Raw genomic sequence first — 18,967 nt, forward strand, 5'->3', positions numbered from 1 at the left:
ACCGTCACCTGACAGGAAGTAGAAAACAACCCACTGATGTTAACTGGTTCTAAACGGGCTTCAAGGTGACTCACCAGTAGTGTTAACTGGTTCCTAACGGAGGTCAAGGTGAATCCCCAGTACAATGTCTCGGGCTGGAGCCCAACAATGAACATTAACAGGACTGCAAGACAGGCATTCTGTTGTAGGCATCCTGTTGTATTGGCAACGATCAAAAGAGTTGTTTTCAGGACTTTAGACTCAAACACCGAGAGTGAAACCCAATCTACAAACACACAAGAGCGGACTAGGTCTCTCTCTAGGATAACGTTAGGCCCAGCAGTTAACCTGTTGTTTTAAGAGCAGAAATAAAACCATAGGAACTGTGGAACCATCCTCGTCTGACAGTTTGATTTGGAGGACGTCTTGGAGACAAGTTCCTTGTCGATCAGATCACATTTAGGAGACGTATACAAGATCTCAAAAGACAACATCTACAGTAGTACCTAAAACATGCAGACACATCTTCTGATTGCATGCAGTACTACAGCATTTTACACACACATACACCCTACTATGTAGTGGCGAGTTGGTGTCCATCTCTTGGGTCTCTCTGAGCACCGGTGGAGGTCAGGTGAATCATGCTTTAAAATGATCTCAACACACGTTAAGAGTTTAAATCAACTTTTAATCAGTTCAAGATAAAATATTCATTGTGTCAACACATTATGTTGTAGCCATCCATCAGTCCAGGGATGGGCTGTGCCCTGCATGGCGGGACCTGGCTGGGGGTCTAGAGGGGACATTACACAACCACCAGGGGAACCAGAGCACCTCGTACACCGTTAACCTACCTCGTGTATCTACACATTCTACGTCATCAACATAGACAGGAAAAGCGGATGACATCACATCCTGTTTAAAAGAGGCTGGTTTCCGTGGTTACACAGGGTAAACACAAACAACTCACACCAGCACCATGATGGTCAAAGTCCCTCTCTGGGGTTGTTTTCCATGGTTACCCGTTTATTCCAGTTTCCACGGAAACCCATGTTAATTCCAGAGGCAGTGTGAACTCACGGTTACCATGACCACTGCATTGGAAAGGAAATGTTTTTTATCCCCATATAAGGAAGATCCGGCATTCCTAATCCAATGTTGGAATTATAAATTCCTACCTAAACTAAAAAGATTTGGAGGTGATGACGTCTTGTGGGCGAGGCGATGACATCATGTGGTGGTGGCGATGACATCATGGGGTGGTGGCGATGACATCATGTGGTGGAGGCGATGATGTCGTGAGATGGAGGCGATGAAGCCTTGGGTTGGAGGTGCCGACATCGCGCGCGGCCGGCCGAAGTCGCGTGGTGACGTCATGGTGGTGAAGTCTGGCCTCAGGCGGAGCCTGCTCCTCCGTTAGCCCCGCCCCCTGGTCCCCCTGGCCCCCCGGGGCCCCTGGTGCGCAGGTTGTGCCAGACCCGGACCAGCGAGTCCCGGTTCTTCCAGATCAGCTCGTGGCCAAACATGATGTACCAGCTGCGTCAAACACAAGGCGCCGTGAGTACACTGCTGGCAAGCCGTGGTCAATGCTGGTCTTACTGGTCTTAAGAACGGACTATACTGGAGTGAGACTTACATGCCGAACAGAGCTCCCCCCAGGTGGGCAGCGTGGTCAAAGAACCGCCAGCCGAGCACCACACCTGCTGCATCCATGGCAACGATGGCCTTCAGCGCCTGTCACAGGGATAAAGGAGAACCAACCACTGTCAGGTTGAGGGTGTGGAGGCGGGACATTGTGAGGAGTGTTTATAGGCAATGGCTGACATACGTTTCCTGCAGTGAAGGTGAACATGGGGAGGAAGATGATGGCCAGCTTGGCTTCAGGCATCTTGGTACAGACAGCAGCCAGGACAGTCATGATTGCTCCGGACTGGGAAACAAGACGAAAAACCACTTCAAACCATCGTGAACAATAAGAACCACTTCAAACAACTGGAGCCCATTCTAACCAGTATGAACCAGACCGGTTAGCTCAGAAAGACTTACGGCTCCAAGAGAAGGGCCAAACCTGCCCGAGGCCGTCTTGGCGACGTAGCTGGCCATCGTAGAGACGACACCTGGAACACAACACAGCTGGTTGGCATGACAACCAGGCAGTGGAGCAGAAAGACAAGTAGTGGAGCAGACAGACGGATGGGTTACTTATAGAGAGGTAGGAAGACATACAGATGGGTTAAATGCAGAGATATATAGACAGAATCCCTGCGGAGGGGAGGGGAGGTAGACAGAAAGACAGACAGACTGATGGATTACCTGCAAAGAGGTGGACAGACAGAAGGTTTACCTGCAGAGAGGTAGACAGCGAGGAACTGCTCTGGTCCCAGCATGGAGACGGCGCTGGACGAGAAGCTCCAGAGAACGTACATGTTGGCCGCCAGGTGGAGCAGGGAGTAGTGGCTGAAGGTGGAGAGGAGCATGGAGGAACACACTGCCTCTGGAGACGAGTAAGGCGGGACCGACATGTTAGAGAGTCTGGATCACACAGTGATCTCGTTATGATCTGGTGTGTATTTGAATCCAGTGTGTTTATTTTGATCCAGTGTGTGTCCCACTGTTGGTGTTATTATCAAGTATGTATTTGGATCGAGTGTGTGTTATAATCAGAGGGACTGACTGGAGGCGCTGGGGTCAGAGGTGAAGTATCGCAGCATGGTGCGCTGCAAGGCCGGTACTCTCCAGCAGCAGTAGACCACCACGTTCGCAGCGATGATCCCTGAGAAGATGGAAGAGAAGCCACACCTCAGTCAATCATGTGAGGAGGTGCTTTAGGTCCAAAACAAGAGGATAACCATTTATTTCAAGATATCTGTATACAGAGGTAAGACAGTCTGAGTTCAAGAGTTTGACCTTTGACCTGAGTGCTACGGGACAGGGTAGCCAATCGGTCCCCTTGTTCCCTACATAGTGAACTATTTGGGGTAGCACCTCAATTGTGTTGTCTCAATTTGACGGTAAGAATTGGTCCCCGTTTAGTTCACTACTCAAAGGTCCAGTGTGTATAATATAGTAGCAACTAGCGGTGAGGTTGTAAAAACAAATTGAGTTTCACTCATTATAGCGTTGACTATATAGTGTTCCCTTGTGTTCACTACATTAGGAATAGGAAATGGGGGAACACTATAGTGTCCAGAGCATAGGGACTTTAGTAGTTCTACTAACTGAGGTCATCAAGACCTTTTGCCTCCTCATATGCAAACCATAAAAAAAATAGAAATACATATGCAGTGGCTGAGCAGAGTGCCAGCACCCCTTTATAAACAATTGCTACTGGAAGAAGGCCATAGCCAGTTGGACAGTGGCCATAGCCACTGCCTTCTACACTTCTACCTTCCCACAGTGCTTAATTAGGGAACACAAATTAACACAAAACCTCAATGGAGAACATATTATAGAATGCAATAGGTGACTATTTTTTTAATAATAATGAGCCATGATACTATTTAAACACTTAAAAATCCTAAATATATTTATTTTCATTTACCTTTATTATATTTTATCTTTTTCATTTAAAAATGTATATTTCAAGAATCCCAAGTACTACCTGCAGTGGACTTTATAGTGTTCACTACATAGGGAATATAAGGAATGAGGGAAGAAGCTAACCTTTTTTAAACACGGGCCATGACTTGACCATCCTACTAATGATACAAATGAACTAATACTAAATACTAATCTAAGCATCATTAGCATCCCAGGACAGAAGCTTCCAAGTTTGGCATTAGGACCAAAAAAAATTCTAGTTTCTTCCATTCTGGATGAAGGACAGACTGGACCAGTCATGACAATGCATTAATACAATTGGTACAAAACCCACCTGTGACAGTGCGTTGGCCCTCACTCAAACTGTTCCACCATTGGTTGATCTGAAACCCGACCCCAGCCAATCAGAGATGGAGGATTATTGTTGTTCAGTCAGTGTATTCAGGTTTATGGTATTCTAAATGGCGAATGATGTTTTCTCTGTAAACATGTCTGAATAATTTCTTTAACAGACTGTTTAGAATAACATCATCTGGTCTCCTCAGGATCCGTGCCTGGGGCTGAGATCATGTGACCAAACAGAAGCCAACCTCACCTCTTTACGGAAGTCGCCCTGTTTCTGTGGGCGGAGTTTCTCCATCCAATCAGCTCGCAGCTCGTCGAAGTAGCTCTGGACACGGGACTTCAGTGACTCATACTGCCAGATGGCCGCGGCCGCAAACGAGCAGCCTGTAAACTGACCAATCAAATAACAGCCGGTAAACTGAACAATCACAATAAAGCCTGTAAACGAAACAATCACATACAGCCTGTAAACTAACAAATACGATTACAGCTGTTGATAACCCATCAGGTTAAAGCTTCAAAACTAACCGATCAGAATACAGTTTCTGAGAACCAGCATTGCACATTTTACTGAAACAAACTAATAATCTGAACTGAAGAAAGAGACTAGTAGTACATATGTAAAAACACAAAGCATGTACTTCCCTAACTAGAAGTACCTAGTGTAGACATGACATCTTGGTCAGATACTTTCTATCTGGTATAACTAGTGTTGGTAAAGCTTCTGACTGGCGTCACAAGTATAGGTATAAAATATTGGTGACAGAGTAACTGTGTAATGACAGCAGCTAGAACACACACACACACACACACACACACACACACACACACACACACACACACACACACACACACACACACACACACACACACACACACACACACACACACACACACACACACAGTTATCATCTCTTACCCCTACTGTGAAGACCAGAGGTTTGACCAGTCTACCAAAGTTCCTGGGTGGGGTCTTGGGGATCTTGATGATTTGCGGGGGGTCCACCGCCCTTTTGGTGGTCCATGCCTCGCTGGCTTCTGTGTGAGAGGGGACCACCTCCTCCTCCACTCTCTTTGCATCCGTCTTCTTTGCTGGTCTCCTGAAGGCGCTGCGCTGCTGGAAGCCATGCTTCAACCTGAGGCCGGGATGAAATGTTAGTGAGTCCCGTAACACCACAGTGAGGGCTCCTGTCCTCAACATGAGACATTTTTAGCACATCTGCATCCAAACTATGCCCGACCCATAGGTTGGGAACCACTCGTCTACAGGGGGAGCAGGTGGGCGGGACCAGAGCACAACCAAAACAAATATGAACACACATGACAAGTTAGGCTCAACAGCAGGACACTGATACGGATTCTAAACACAGAGGTTGGCATTAGCTTTAGGTACCGTAGAATCACGTAAACCAACCCGAATTACCAATTACGACTGACTTATTAACCAACTAACTGACTGAATGACAGACTGACCAATTAACCAACTAACTGACTGAAAGACAGAGTAACTAAATTACCAACAGAATGAATGCATGAATAAAGAACGAACGAACGAAAGAATGAATGAAGGATGAATGATATCACTATCAGCCTGGAGGTGTTGACATGGTTGAAAGGCTGTCAGGTTTAGTTAGATAGCGAGTTAGCCACACGGCTAGCATAGAGAATTAAACACATCATAGCACTCTATGCAAACTTAACTACCTGGTCCTGGAGGCTGAAGACAAGAGCTCCTGTCTTGCCAAGGACCTCAATACACAGCCACTCCACGCCATGGAGCCAAGTAACCCCGAGTAACCTGACTAACCCCACACTGCTTCTCTTCCGGGTCAACTGGTAATGGACAACAAGCGCCCCTCTAGGACCAAAACTGGTAATACACCTAGAAATGTAGCATACAAAATGATTATAATAATTACAATAATATTAATGATAACGATATTGATAATTATAGTAATATGATAAAGATAATGTTAATAAAATGATGATAAAATGTTACAATGAAAGTAATGCTAATAATAATGCTTAGAATAATAATATGAGGAAACGTGTGTCATGGACAAACAGTGCTTTAAATTAATTTAAAGATGGATTGAAAAAAAGGTAAGATTATTCAAACCATACAAATATAGTTTTAATTACATAAAAACATGATTCAACTGCTTTAAAAATATTTTAGTAAATAACAAGTCAAAAGCTGAAACTTTACAGGATGTACGGTAGCAATATTGCTTTCACAATAAAATGCAATAGGATCTGGGCAAGTCCCCAAGGCGTTATACATATGAATGATGAAAAAACAATGTTGTGTTAAGATTACACTACAGTAGTAAACAAAACTTACGAATAAAGTATACAAAATAATATCTTGTTAAATAATTGACGGGATGACGGTAGCTAGGACCTTTAATGTGAAAGCAGACGGCTGCGTTAGTTTTCCTTGTTTCCTCCGCCCAACAGACGGAGGAGGTGTTTGTAACATGGCTGCCCCTGCGCTCTCTAGTCGGGCTGGGTCGGTGGGGAGCCTCGGCAGCAGCCCCACGGCTACCCCCGGTTCCTCCAACAACAACAACAAGAGCCTGCAAGCCTGCCCAGAGCTAGACTTCAGGTCCGGGTCCCGGGTGGACGAGCTAAACCGCCTCATCCAGGAGTTTAGCAAACATGACCAGCGTGAGTATGACGACCAGCGGGCTCTGGAGATACACACGGCCAAGGACTTCATCTTCTCCATGCTTGGTGAGAACCATAGACAACATGTCTCTCCGTATCTGCATCTGCTCTATTATTATGAAGTGCTCATGTGGTTGATATGGTGTAGAGCGGATCGGGGGTCGGGTTAGGGCTGCACCGGCAGCTGGACCCCCTCCAGGAACACTCGACATCAAGTCAGCTGTCTTCCACTTCATTTGACCCAATCCACACCTCGCTAGCCAGGGCTGGGGTAGACCACTCCTCTTTCACCCTGCTCTCACCCACATGAGCCCCCTGCAGAGAGGCGAGGCCTGGCAAAGTGTACGCTCCACTACACTGGTCTCCTCCATGTAGCACGATCGATACCACTGGCGGCGACGAACGGAAGGGATGGGGGGAATCATATTATTGTATTATCATTTATCATCATTATTAACCTATAGTGACCCAGGATCTAAAATGATACTATCGTCATTACAACTGCAGTGACCTAGGATCTAATATTATTCTATGATCATTTAACATCAGTATTCATAATGTATTGACCTAGGAACTAAAATTATACTTTCATCATTATTCATACTGTAGTGATCTAGTAACTAACCTTATACTATTATCATTATTAATACCGCGACCCGACCCCGGATAAGCGGTTTGAGGATGAGGATTATTAATACTGTTCACCTAGGAACTAATATACCATTATCATTAAACATCATTATAAATACTGTAGTCACCTAGGAAGTAATATTATTCTATTATCATTTAGCGTCATTATTAATACTGTAGAGACCTAAGAACTAATATTATACTAATATAATTTAGTGTCATTTGTAATGAAGTAACCTAGGAACCAATTTTATACTATCATTATGAATACTGTAGTGACCTAGGAACTAATATTATACTGCTATCATCACTAATAGTGTAGTGACCTAGGAACAAATATAGCAGAATTATTCTAAATTGATAGTGTAGTGAACTAGGAACTAAAATTATACTATTATTGTTACTAACCGAGCAAACTCCCCTTACGGCTGCTCAACGAGAATTTGGAATTTCACCAACTCTGAATCTGGGTAAAACAGTCTAAATTACAGTAATCTAGTTGTATCCGTTTATATGAGTACATCAAATAAGTACATTCTTTGAAGTCGACATAACATCAATCTCTCTCTACTAAACCTCGACTAACTCTGCATATCCAACCAATTGAACTATCAAATGCTACTGAATGTATATAACCCTGTATAAAACATCCAACTAATGCAAGAAACATGAGCAGAATCAATATGAAAACCGAACCTGGTCCACAACTAATCTCTAAATGAATTCCAGTCCATTACCGGTCAGCTGTAAAAGGCTTTCTGAGAGCTCAGCGAAGATGATCTAACTAGGGAATAACATTGAGACAGATGCTATACTGTTACTCTCTGCAGCTTCTCTGCTACCTACCCCATAATATTCCCCTCTCAACTTCAGTTATATATTTTCACTGATCATCACTAATACGATTATTATATCATAAATTAAAACTTATAATTAAATTAGGATTTAGTGTCTGGTATTCTGCCTGTTCAAAACTTGAACTATTGTGTCTATAACATACGTGTGTGTGTGTGTGTGTGTGTGTGTGTGTGTGTGTGTGTGGGTGTGGGTGTGTGGAGGACCTCGGGTGTGAGTAAGGCACACACTTCTCACTGACTGTCCTCCAGGTTTGATGGGGGTTGTCTGACCTCTAGCCGTCTTCTCCTGTAGGCATGGTTCAGAAGTTGGACCAGAAGTTGCCTGTGGCCAACGAGTACCTGCTGCTGTCCGGAGGGGTCCGGGAGGGCGTGGTGGACATGGACCTGGACGACCTGAGTGTCTACGCCCGGGGAACGGACTATGACATGGACTTCACCCTGCTGGTACCGGCGCTCAAACTCCACGACCGGAACCAGCCGGTGACGCTGGACATGCGGCACTCGGCGCTGTGCCACTCCTGGCTGAGCCTTCGTCTGTTCGACGAGGGCACCATCGCCAGGTGGAAGGACTGCTGCACCGTGGTGGACCACATCAACGGAGCCACCAACTTCTTCTTCTCGCCCACGCTGGTGGCCGACTGGTTCTACCAGTCCATCTCGCTGGTGCTGCTGGAGGTGCAGAAGAAGCCTCAGAGGGGCATGCCGCGGGTGGAGAAGGTGGAGCGCAACGGCACCATCATCTCCGTCATCCTGGGCGTGGGCAGCAGCCGCATGCTCTACGACATCGTGCCGGTGGTCTCCTTCAAGGGCTGGCCGGCCGTGGCCCAGAGCTGGCTCATGGAGAACCACTTCTGGGACGGAAAGATCACTGAGGAGGAGGTGATCAGTGGCTTCTACCTGCTGCCCGCCTCCTCCTTCAAGGGCCGCAAGGAGAACGAGTGGAGGCTGTCGTTCGCCCGCAGCGAGGTGCAGCTGAAGAAGTGCATCTCGTCCAGCCTGATGCAGGCGTACCAGGCCTGCAAGGCGCTGATCATCCAGCTGCTGTCGCGGCCTAAGGCGGTCAGCCCCTACCTGCTGCGCAGCCTCATGCTGTGGGCCTGCGACCGCCTGCCCGCCCCCTACCTCTCGCAGGAAGACTTCTCGGCCCACTTCCTGTTGGGGCTGATCGACGACCTGCAGCACTGCCTGCTCAACAAGATGTGCCCCAACTACTTCATCCCACAATGCAACATGCTGGAGCACCTCTCGGACGAGGCGGCCATGCTGCACGCACGCAAGCTGTCGTCGGTGCGCTCCGACCCGGCCGAGCACCTGCGCTCCACCATCGAGCACGCCAAGGCCGCGAACCGCCTCAGCTCGGAGCTGCAGTGGCGCGGCGGGGGCAGCAACCCGCCCTCGCCGCAGTCGGACGCCGGCGGGGAGAGCCAGCCCGATGACCGGCTGGCCAAGAAGCTCCAGCAGCTGGTCACGGAGAACCCGGGGAAGTCCATCTCCGTCTTCATCAACCCCGACGACGTCACCAGGCCTCACTTCCGCATCGACGACAAGTTCTTCTAAGAACACGCGTTTCCACAACTCCCGTCCTCTTCTTCTCCTCTCCTTCTCCTCCTAGTGGCCTCTCCTCTAACTGGATGGATATTTTTTTATCTTTATTTTTTCACCAAGTGACGTTACATGATTGTTTTCCTTCTTTCCTTCCCTTGTCTTCTGTGATCTAAGGTTCCTATGGGCCTTTACTGACTGGATGCTCAGCTTTGAAGCTGAAGGGTAAAAATAAAACTGTGTTTGTCATCGTCCAATCAGCGAGCTGGTTCCAGACACTAAGATGGCAGCTCAACAGGGCTTTTTTCCCCACAATGCTTTTAACTTCAAATGTGAAATGTCCTGTGTTCCGAGTCTTAGAAGATACCCACAGTCTCTAACTAACCAAAACTGTTCAGAATCATTCATGTCCCACTAACGGATCCTAAATATGTTTGAGTCCAGATTGGTGCTGGGTTATATTAGAGCTAAATGTAGCGCTAAATTAGCGCACCGGTGAGTTTCAGGTGAACTTGCCTCCCATTGGAATGTCTTACTGCTGAAAATAAGTACAGGTCAATAGATATGGCCTGACCAAGGCCCCCTTGCCAGGTTGGTCGATCGGTAGCTCACCCCTAGATAAATAGCTAGACAGCTGGGTAGCTAGGAAGCACATGTAAATATGGACTGACCAAGGGGTGAAGGCTAGGTAGCTGGGAACCACATGTAAATATGGACTGACCAAGGGGTGAAGGCTATAGGTAGCTAGGAACCACATGTAAATATGGACTGGTGAAGGGGTGAGGGCTAGGTAGCTTGGATCCACCTGGAAATATGGACTGATGAAGGGGTGAGGGCTAGTTAGCTAAGTCGTTACACTGCTAGGTAGAAAACTGACAGTGTTGATTTATTCTTATTTTGCACAGAATGTAAAAAAATTCTTTATCATGAATACCTCGCTCTTATGAAGAGGATTGTGTGTCAGTCTGATGACTAGTAACACTGAACCTGGCCGTCGACAGGTTCTCAATGTGGTACCAAGTGATACTACTACTTTTAAAGGTACAGGATGCAGTAGAACCCAGAGTAGGGACACCTGCACTAAGAGTATGGTTAGCTCCTCCAAGCTAACTGGCATCTTCTCTAATGGATGCTGTTGTCGTGTTTACACACTCCCTCCGTCCAACTGCTTCTAGAATGAAGTGACCATGAGACCGTAACCATGGCTACTACTATCAGGGTTGGATGGGACTTCCTTCACTCCGTTTATTTTGTATCGTGCACTGCACCCTCCCGAAGTGCAATTAGTCACACCCTCCTTGTCACACGCTCACCTCTACATGTCGAACTCCTCTTGTCTCTGTTGAAAACTTGTCTGGATTTTGTTCTTGTTGTTGTTTAGACTTCACGTGTCCACGTGAAGCTAGTTCTCGTGCGATAGATCTGGGGAGGGCTCTTCACCTTAGGCACCCTTAGTGGAGGAAGCCTCCGAGGAAGAACCCCTCACTGGGCACCCAAACATAAACATCTCCAACTTATACTCACACTTAACCATCTCTCACTCCCAACATATCTAAACATAACCATGTCTAATGCTGTAAATGTCCTGTCATTTCACTTCTTACTACCTAAATGTAATCGAACCGTAACCATAGTTTGCCCTTTGATTTCCACCCACCCGGGGGAGACTAAAGGCATGTCTCGGGTGGCCACTGCCGTTTGGACACTGGCGCTGGCTAGTGGACAATGGCGAGTGGACACTAGGACTGGCTAGCTTAATGCTAGGGGTTAGCTCCACTGATACGGTATACTGTTGTAAATAGCACTGGAAGAGTGTCACACTGCAGAAACTTGACTAATAAAGACATTTGAACCATGGAGGCTCTGTCCTGCTTATTGTGCCCCGTCAACCCCCCCCCCTGTATTCATGCTAACTCTGCCTCCATCGGGATGAGAACCGCCCCCATGGGTAAGAACTGAGCCACATGAAGATAGAAAAACAATAAAAAAGCAGAACACAGAGATGATGACGTGGTTTCTAATAAGTCGGATCAGCATGTTGTCTTTTCTAAACTTTCTTAACACACACCGTTACACTCTTCCCCCCCCCCCTAAGGTATTTTTAGCTCCTGTTGTCTCAGCTCTGTCACACACCTGCGCCCTGGAACCTCTGAGACCAGACACCTCACCACGTAAACACAGTACTGCTATAGTACTCACAGCTCTACCACAGTATAACTACACCTCACCACGTAAACACAGTACTGCTATAGTACTCACAGCTCTACCACAGTATAACTACACCTCACCACGTAAACACAGTACTGCTATAGTACTAACAGCTCTACCACAGTATAACTACACCTCACCACGTAAACACAGTACTGCTATAGTACTAACAGCTCTACCACAGTATAACTACACCTCACCACGTAAACACAGTACTGCTATAGTACTAACAGCTCTACCACAGTATAACTACACCTCACCACGTAAACACAGTACTGCTATAGTACTAACAGCTCTACCACAGTATGTATACACCTCACCACGTAAACACAGTACTGCTATAGTACTAACAGCTCTACCACAGTATAACTACACCTCACCACGTAAACACAGTACTGCTATAGTACTCACAGCTCTACCACAGTATAACTACACCTCACCACGTAAACACAGTACTGCTATAGTACTAACAGCTCTACCACAGTATAACTACACCTCACCACGTAAACACAGTACTGCTATAGTACTAACAGCTCTACCACAGTATAACTACACCTCACCACGTAAACACAGTACTGCTATAGTACTCACAGCTCTACCACAGTATAACTACACCTCACCACGTAAACACAGTACTGCTATAGTACTCACAGCTCTACCACAGTATGTATACACCTCACCACGTAAACACAGTACTGCTATAGTACTCACAGCTCTACCACAGTATAACTACACCTCACCACGTAAACACAGTACTGCTATAGTACTCACAGCTCTACCACAGTATAACTACACCTCACCACGTAAACACAGTACTGCTATAGTACTCACAGCTCTACCACAGTATGTATACACCTCACCACGTAAACACAGTACTGCTATAGTACTCACAGCTCTACCACAGTATAACTACACCTCACCACGTAAACACAGTACTGCTATAGTACTCACAGCTCTACCACAGTATAACTACACCTCACCACGTAAACACAGTACTGCTATAGTACTCACAGCTCTACCACAGTATAACTACACCTCACCACGTAAACACAGTACTGCTATAGTACTCACAGCTCTACCACAGTATAACTACACCTCACCACGTAAACACAGTACTGCTATAGTACTAACAGCTCTACCACAGTATAACTACACCTCACCACGTAAACACAGTACTGCTATAGTACTAACAGCTCTACCACAGTATAACTACACCTCACCACGTAAACACAGTACTGCTATAGTACTAACAGCTCTACCACAGTATAACTACACCTCACCACGTAAACACAGTACTGCTATAGTACTAACAGCTCTACCACAGTACAGACACCTATCATCCCATAAACACAGTACTACTATAGTACTACCAAAGTACATGTACACCTCACCACGTAAACACAGTATTACCAATTCCAGTACTAACAGTACTACCACAGTACAGACAACCATCATCACATTTACACACAGTACTACTATAGTACTTACATAGCACTACCACGGTGCAGTCACACCTCATCACGTAAACACAGTAGGCCTACTACTAGTACTACCACAGAACAGACACACCTCATCACTTAAACACAGTACTACCACAGTATATACCTCATCACGTTAACCCCCAGCACTACTATAGCACTTATATACACGATAGTTATTATATAGTACTACTATAGTACAACTAAAGTTCAATATTAGTACTGATATGGTAATGCACTACAGGCAAAACCATGTCACTACAAATAAGCAAGGTACTGATATAATATAGGTCTACCTATATAAGGTATATTAGCTCTATAAGGTCTAGATCTATCAGGTCAGGTCTAGATCCATCATGTCTTTATAATTCTATAAGTTCCATAAGTTCTAGTCCCAGCTCCCTCCAGTGACGCGGTGATGACGTCACCTGTGTGTTCGCAACGAGCTGCAGCATACACCACAGCGGGAGAGGACAGCAGCGGCGAGGCGCGCGGATACGGTACAGGTAGATGCACGAGCCGCAGAGACCGGCTGTTACAGAAACTCCTGCCAACGACAGACTACCGTCCGGAGAAGCAGGATACTGTGTACGATACCGTATCGATACTGTTGATCATCACCAGCTGATTGAGTGGCTTGGCGCGTGTTGACCCTAAAGCTCCCGACGCAACCGGCTCGAGACAGACCCGCGGCATGGAGGGGAAAGATAAGGCACCGCGAGGTAAGACACTGAGGATGGAGACCCGGTGGGTGGAGACACAGAGGGGGGAGACACAGATGGAGTGATGGATGGAGGGCTGAAGACACGGAGGGTTGAGCGACTTAAGTAGGGATGGATGGAGGGATGAAGATAAGGTGGGATGGATGGATGGAGGGGGGAAGACGCTGAGGCTGGTGGATGGATGGAGGGGTGGGTGGTGGGTCGTCGCGGGGTCGGGGCAGTGGGCTGCGCGGTGCGGCGCTATGCGGTAGTGGGAGCGGTGCGCAGGACGGGCCGCGTGCGGCTCACACGCACTGTTGCAGCGGAGAGTTGAGGTGTGGTTATTATGGGATGGCGGTGTTTACGGGGTTTATTTTGGAGGAGGAAGAGGTCGATTGGTAGTACTCCGCGACAAGGAAAATAACCTGATGCAGCAAAATAGAGAGAGAGATGGAGCGAGAGATGGAGGGAGAGAGAGAGGGAGCAAGAGAAGGAGATAGAGACAGACTGAGACTGGCAAAAGGCAAGATGGCAGGACAGACTGTCAGACAGACATGGGTAGAGAGACAGGGATAAGATGGGGGTAGCCCGACACTCAGACAGGCAAGTTATGGGGTGGGTGGGAGAGAGAGAGAGATGGGAGAAAGAGAGGGGGATGGAGAGAGAGAGAGAGAGAGAGAGAGAGAGAGAGAGAGAGAGAGAGAGAGAGAGAGAGAGAGAGAGAGAGAGAGAGAGAGAGAGAGAGAGAGAGAGAGAGGAGAGAGAGAGAGAGAGAGAGAGAGAGAGAGAGAGAGAGAGAGAGAGAGAGAGAGAGAGAGAGAGAGAGAGAGAGAGAGAGAGAGAGAGAGAGAGAGAGAGAGAGAGAGAGAGAGAGAGAGAGGTGGTAACAACTTGAGGAGGTTTAACAACATCGTAGAGTATGCTGCGTTATCAACACACCCTGACAGGAAGTGGCCTCCTATCCAGAGTCCTAGCACTGCATCATGTTGTCAGGATGAAAAACGTTTTGATAAATGTTATCTATTGGTAAATGGTACTTATTTTGTTAATGATATTTATTGGTCAATGGTGTTTATTGGTCGATAGTATCGTCTTGAGATAGATGTGAGGAAGTTGGTGAAAGGCAGACATCGTGCTACGAGTGTCTGGTTGCTGGGAGATTGTGTTGCTTTAAGAGTAAGCAACCATTCACATCAAGCTAAAGCGCTGTGACATCACCTGGGACATCACCTGGGACAACAGAACCCAGAGGTCAGGGAAGTCCGTCCCCTCCCGGATCCTTCCCATAAATCCTGTATTCAGTCACGGCAGAAAAAAACTAAAACCAACTTCCACTCTTACCCTCCATAATTACAGATCATCGTTTTGGGGCTGTCTTCACGGCTTATAAGTAAAAATATACTTTATCAAATATATGTCTTCACGGATTAGTCAGTTGGTAAAACCTGACATTGGTCTTAATATAAATGGCAGCAGTATTAGTCAAGTGATCAGAAAGACCTTAAAGGTTGGGTATGGAATTCTCTTTTTTGGCCATTTTTGCAAAATTACTTGAAAATTACTTGAGTTATGACCTCACTCATAACTCCTCCTCCTTCCTACACTGACCTCACTCATAACTCCTCCTCCTTCCTACCCTGACCTCACTCATAACTCCTCCTCTCTTACACTGACCTCACTCATAACTCCTCCTCTCTTACACTGACCTCACTCATAACTCCTCCTCTCTTACACTGACCTCACTCATAACTCCTCCTCTCTTACACTGACCTCACTCATAACTCCTCCTCTCTTACACTGACCTCACTCATAACTCCTCCTCTCTTACACTGACCTCACTCATAACTCCTCCTCCTTCCTACCCTGACCTCACTCATAACTCCTCCTCTCTTACACTGACCTCACTCATAACTCCTCCTCTCTTACACTGACCTCACTCATAACTCCTCCTCCTTCCTACCCTGACCTCACTCATAACTCCTCCTCTCTTACACTGACCTCACTCATAACTCCTCCTCTCTTACACTGACCTCACTCATAACTCCTCCTCCTTCCTACCCTGACCTAACTCATAACTCCTTCTCTCTTATTCTGACCTCACTCATAAGTCCTTCCTTACTCTGACCGTAATCATAACTCCTACCCCTTCCTTTTCACTAAACTCTTCCAGATTTGTGCCGAAATTGGCCAGATACGTACAATCTGGAAAACATCCACTATAATACCCATCCCAAAATCAAAAAAGCCCAAGGAACTAAATAAGTTCTCTTCAGCCTCTAGCATAAGCAGCCGACTTGCGACCATATTGTTTCAGCGACTTGCTCCTTATTCTGAATTCCCAGATAAACGTTTGGTGTTGCTCTTAGTTAATGGATGTGTGTCCAACATCAAGGTCTCAAGGCTCACCCCAGGGTTGTGATCGGTCCCACTTCTTTTATTATGTATACAGATAAACATCTCAAGAGGGTAGCCACTCTGTTTAATTCTCTGAAGACACCGCCCTATTGTCTCTTCTCCAGGGGTTAGATCATGGTTGTGCCCTACCTGCCTTCGTCAAATGATGTGATGATAACTTCCTTGACCTTACGGGTCGAAAAACGAACTAGTAAATCATACTAATATAGAGTAATAGCAAAAAATGTAAAGCCAGCATTATACATGGCGAGGACGTTGAAATGTGTGAACCTTATAAGTAACTAGGAAAGATGTTTGACCCTTAACTCAAATTTGATGTAAGCACAGAATCAGTTGTCAAGGATGGACAACAAAGATTTCACTTAATGCGGATGCGCAACTCTTTTTGTGTCTGCGAAACGTTCTTGTAATTTGTATCAATCATTCATTGAAAGTCTTCTAACGCGTTCAACATTGTTGGTTTGATGGGATGTTCTTGAAGAACAAGCATAGCTTAAATTGCATCGTCAAAGTCCGCTCCAAGATAATGGGTGCCAAGCAAAGAGACGTGCATTCCCTATGACCCTGACACTGTTTGTAACCGTAGACACTGTATATGACCATGAGACTGTATGTGACCCAAAAACTGCATATGAACACACAATGTAGAGGACCACGACACTGTACAGGACTGTGTCACTGTCACGGTGTATGACCCAGACACTAGTTATGACGCGACACTCTATGTGACCCCAACACTTTTTAGTTCCAGTACGACCCTGATAAAAACCTTTCTAACGAGCACTTCTGCTGGTGCTGCTAAGATACCGGTAGAATGAGTGCCTCCGAATGCCATGGTGTCAATCACACACTGTCTGTTGCTACGTAGCATTAGCCAGGCAGAGGGACAAGGAAATGTGAGCCCCAACAGACTCGATGTTTGTTTTGACGAGCGTATATTGATTCTGGAGCCAAACGATCTGTTTGTTGTCTCAGTCTTATTCCTGGGCTAAACACCCACACCCACACCCACTCACACACAAACACGCATACACACATATCACATATCAATATTTCCATATCACCAACAAGCAGCACATCCTGTTTATTCTCAATCAGCCCAGCGTTCAGATGTACGACCCGTCGACCAAGTTAGCGTTTGACCAAGTTAGCCAAAATCAATTGAAGCAGAGAAGTCAAATTATGTCAGTTAATTGATGGTGAGATACACCAGGGCAGCTTCTCCAACTGAATATATGTTGGTATGTAATTTCCCTTCTCTCGTTACGAACAGTGAATCTCCATGCAACATAACGTCATCCTAAATGTTTCAGAGCTTACAGTTTTTAGAGGTTTCCTTTTTCAGTTTTACAATTCGAGTCAAACATGGACGAGGGGTAAACAAACTCCTAATGTAGCTGTGAAGCATTCTGGCTGATTTTGTATTGAGATCCACTTTTCACCTGCTCTTACTGAAAGCGCTAATCTGTATTATCTGCTTCCATTGATTCTGGCTGACTTGGTCCAACGCTAACACTGTCTAATCAAGCTCAGGGCTGAACGGGAAATACATGGGACGGTTCTTCTCTTTTAAGTATGTGGTAAATATTAACAATAATACTAATTTATCGTTTTTTTATAGAACTTTTCTAAGTACTCAAAGACGCTTTACAAATAAGAAAGGAATACATACAGGCAGTACAGACAATCAAACAAAAGGGAAAAAAATAAACACCACCACAACAATAGGCAACACATTAAGAGAGCGGGAGAGAGTGGAAGATGGCGGAGGATGATTTGTCAAATGTTGTAGGTGGTCCTGGTGAGATAGGTTTTAAGTTTACTTTTGCCTGAACAGAGTGTGTCAGAGTTTCGGATGGCCAGAGGGAGGGAGTCCCAGAGGGTAGGGGCGGCGATGGCGAAGGCTCTGTCCCCCAGGGTGCGACACTCGGTCTTGGGGATGGAGGTGAGAAGGTTGGCATCGGCGGAGCGTAGGCGGCGAGTGGGGGAGTGGCGATGGAGGAGAACTGTTATCTACGAGGGAGCAAAGTTGTCAATAACTCCCCAAAAAGTATATTTCTAACCCTGCAACCCTACCTCGTACCCCCTAAACCCCATACAAACCTCCTCCTTCCACACACCTACCTCCTGCCTGCTCCTTCCTACCAGCTTCACCCCCACCTCCCTTTAAGCCCCTACCTCCTCCATCCTATCTCCTGTAGGAGACAGGATGGAGGTAGGAGGAAGGGATGTATACATCCCTTCCTCCTACCTCCTCCATCCTGTCCCCTCCATCCCTTCCCTCTGCCTCCTTCACCTTACCCCTATCTCCTCCCGCCGAGCATGGCTCCAGAGACACTAATTACTTATCGCTGATACTAACTGCCGACGACTAAATGCATCAGTCCGCTAAGAGCTTAGAGTGCAGCCGCGGAGGCTCTTCTCTGCGCGTCGATAACTCCATCAAGGGGGGCGAGGAGGGGGGAGAAAGGGAGGAGGAGGTCGGAGGTATGGGGGACGGATCGCGGCCTGAGTAGAGTGAACACTTGTTTCCATGCCAATAAAGCTTTCACAATTGAACTGAGAGTGAGAGAGACAGACAGCATCCCACTGAATTATTTAC

At 46.4% G+C, this 18,967-nt stretch overlaps 2 protein-coding genes across 2 annotated transcripts; one reads left to right on the forward strand and one right to left on the reverse strand.

Annotated features, from left to right (window-relative positions):
- Positions 1 to 646: 646 nt before the first annotated feature.
- On the reverse strand, positions 647 to 5,724 carry parlb (presenilin associated, rhomboid-like b). The gene is made up of 10 exons (XM_060075873.1): positions 5,569 to 5,724; positions 4,784 to 5,000; positions 4,115 to 4,255; positions 3,854 to 3,902; positions 2,654 to 2,752; positions 2,324 to 2,473; positions 2,026 to 2,096; positions 1,808 to 1,909; positions 1,616 to 1,713; positions 647 to 1,515 (listed from the first exon to the last, which is right to left on the reverse strand). The coding sequence occupies exons 1-10, from the start codon at positions 5,637 to 5,639 to the stop codon at positions 1,374 to 1,376; spliced, it is 1,140 nt and encodes a 379-aa protein (XP_059931856.1). The 5' UTR covers positions 5,640 to 5,724; the 3' UTR covers positions 647 to 1,373.
- Positions 5,725 to 6,297: 573 nt separating this feature from the next.
- Positions 6,298 to 11,420, forward strand: LOC132474927 (nucleotidyltransferase MB21D2). Its single transcript, XM_060075855.1, has 2 exons — positions 6,298 to 6,600; positions 8,314 to 11,420. Exons 1-2 carry the CDS (start codon positions 6,345 to 6,347, stop codon positions 9,576 to 9,578), a joined length of 1,521 nt encoding a protein of 506 aa, XP_059931838.1. The 5' UTR covers positions 6,298 to 6,344; the 3' UTR covers positions 9,579 to 11,420.
- Positions 11,421 to 18,967: the final 7,547 nt, after the last annotated feature.

Source organism: Gadus macrocephalus, chromosome 16, assembly GCF_031168955.1.
Source record: "Gadus macrocephalus chromosome 16, ASM3116895v1".
NCBI lineage: Eukaryota > Metazoa > Chordata > Actinopteri > Gadiformes > Gadidae > Gadus > Gadus macrocephalus.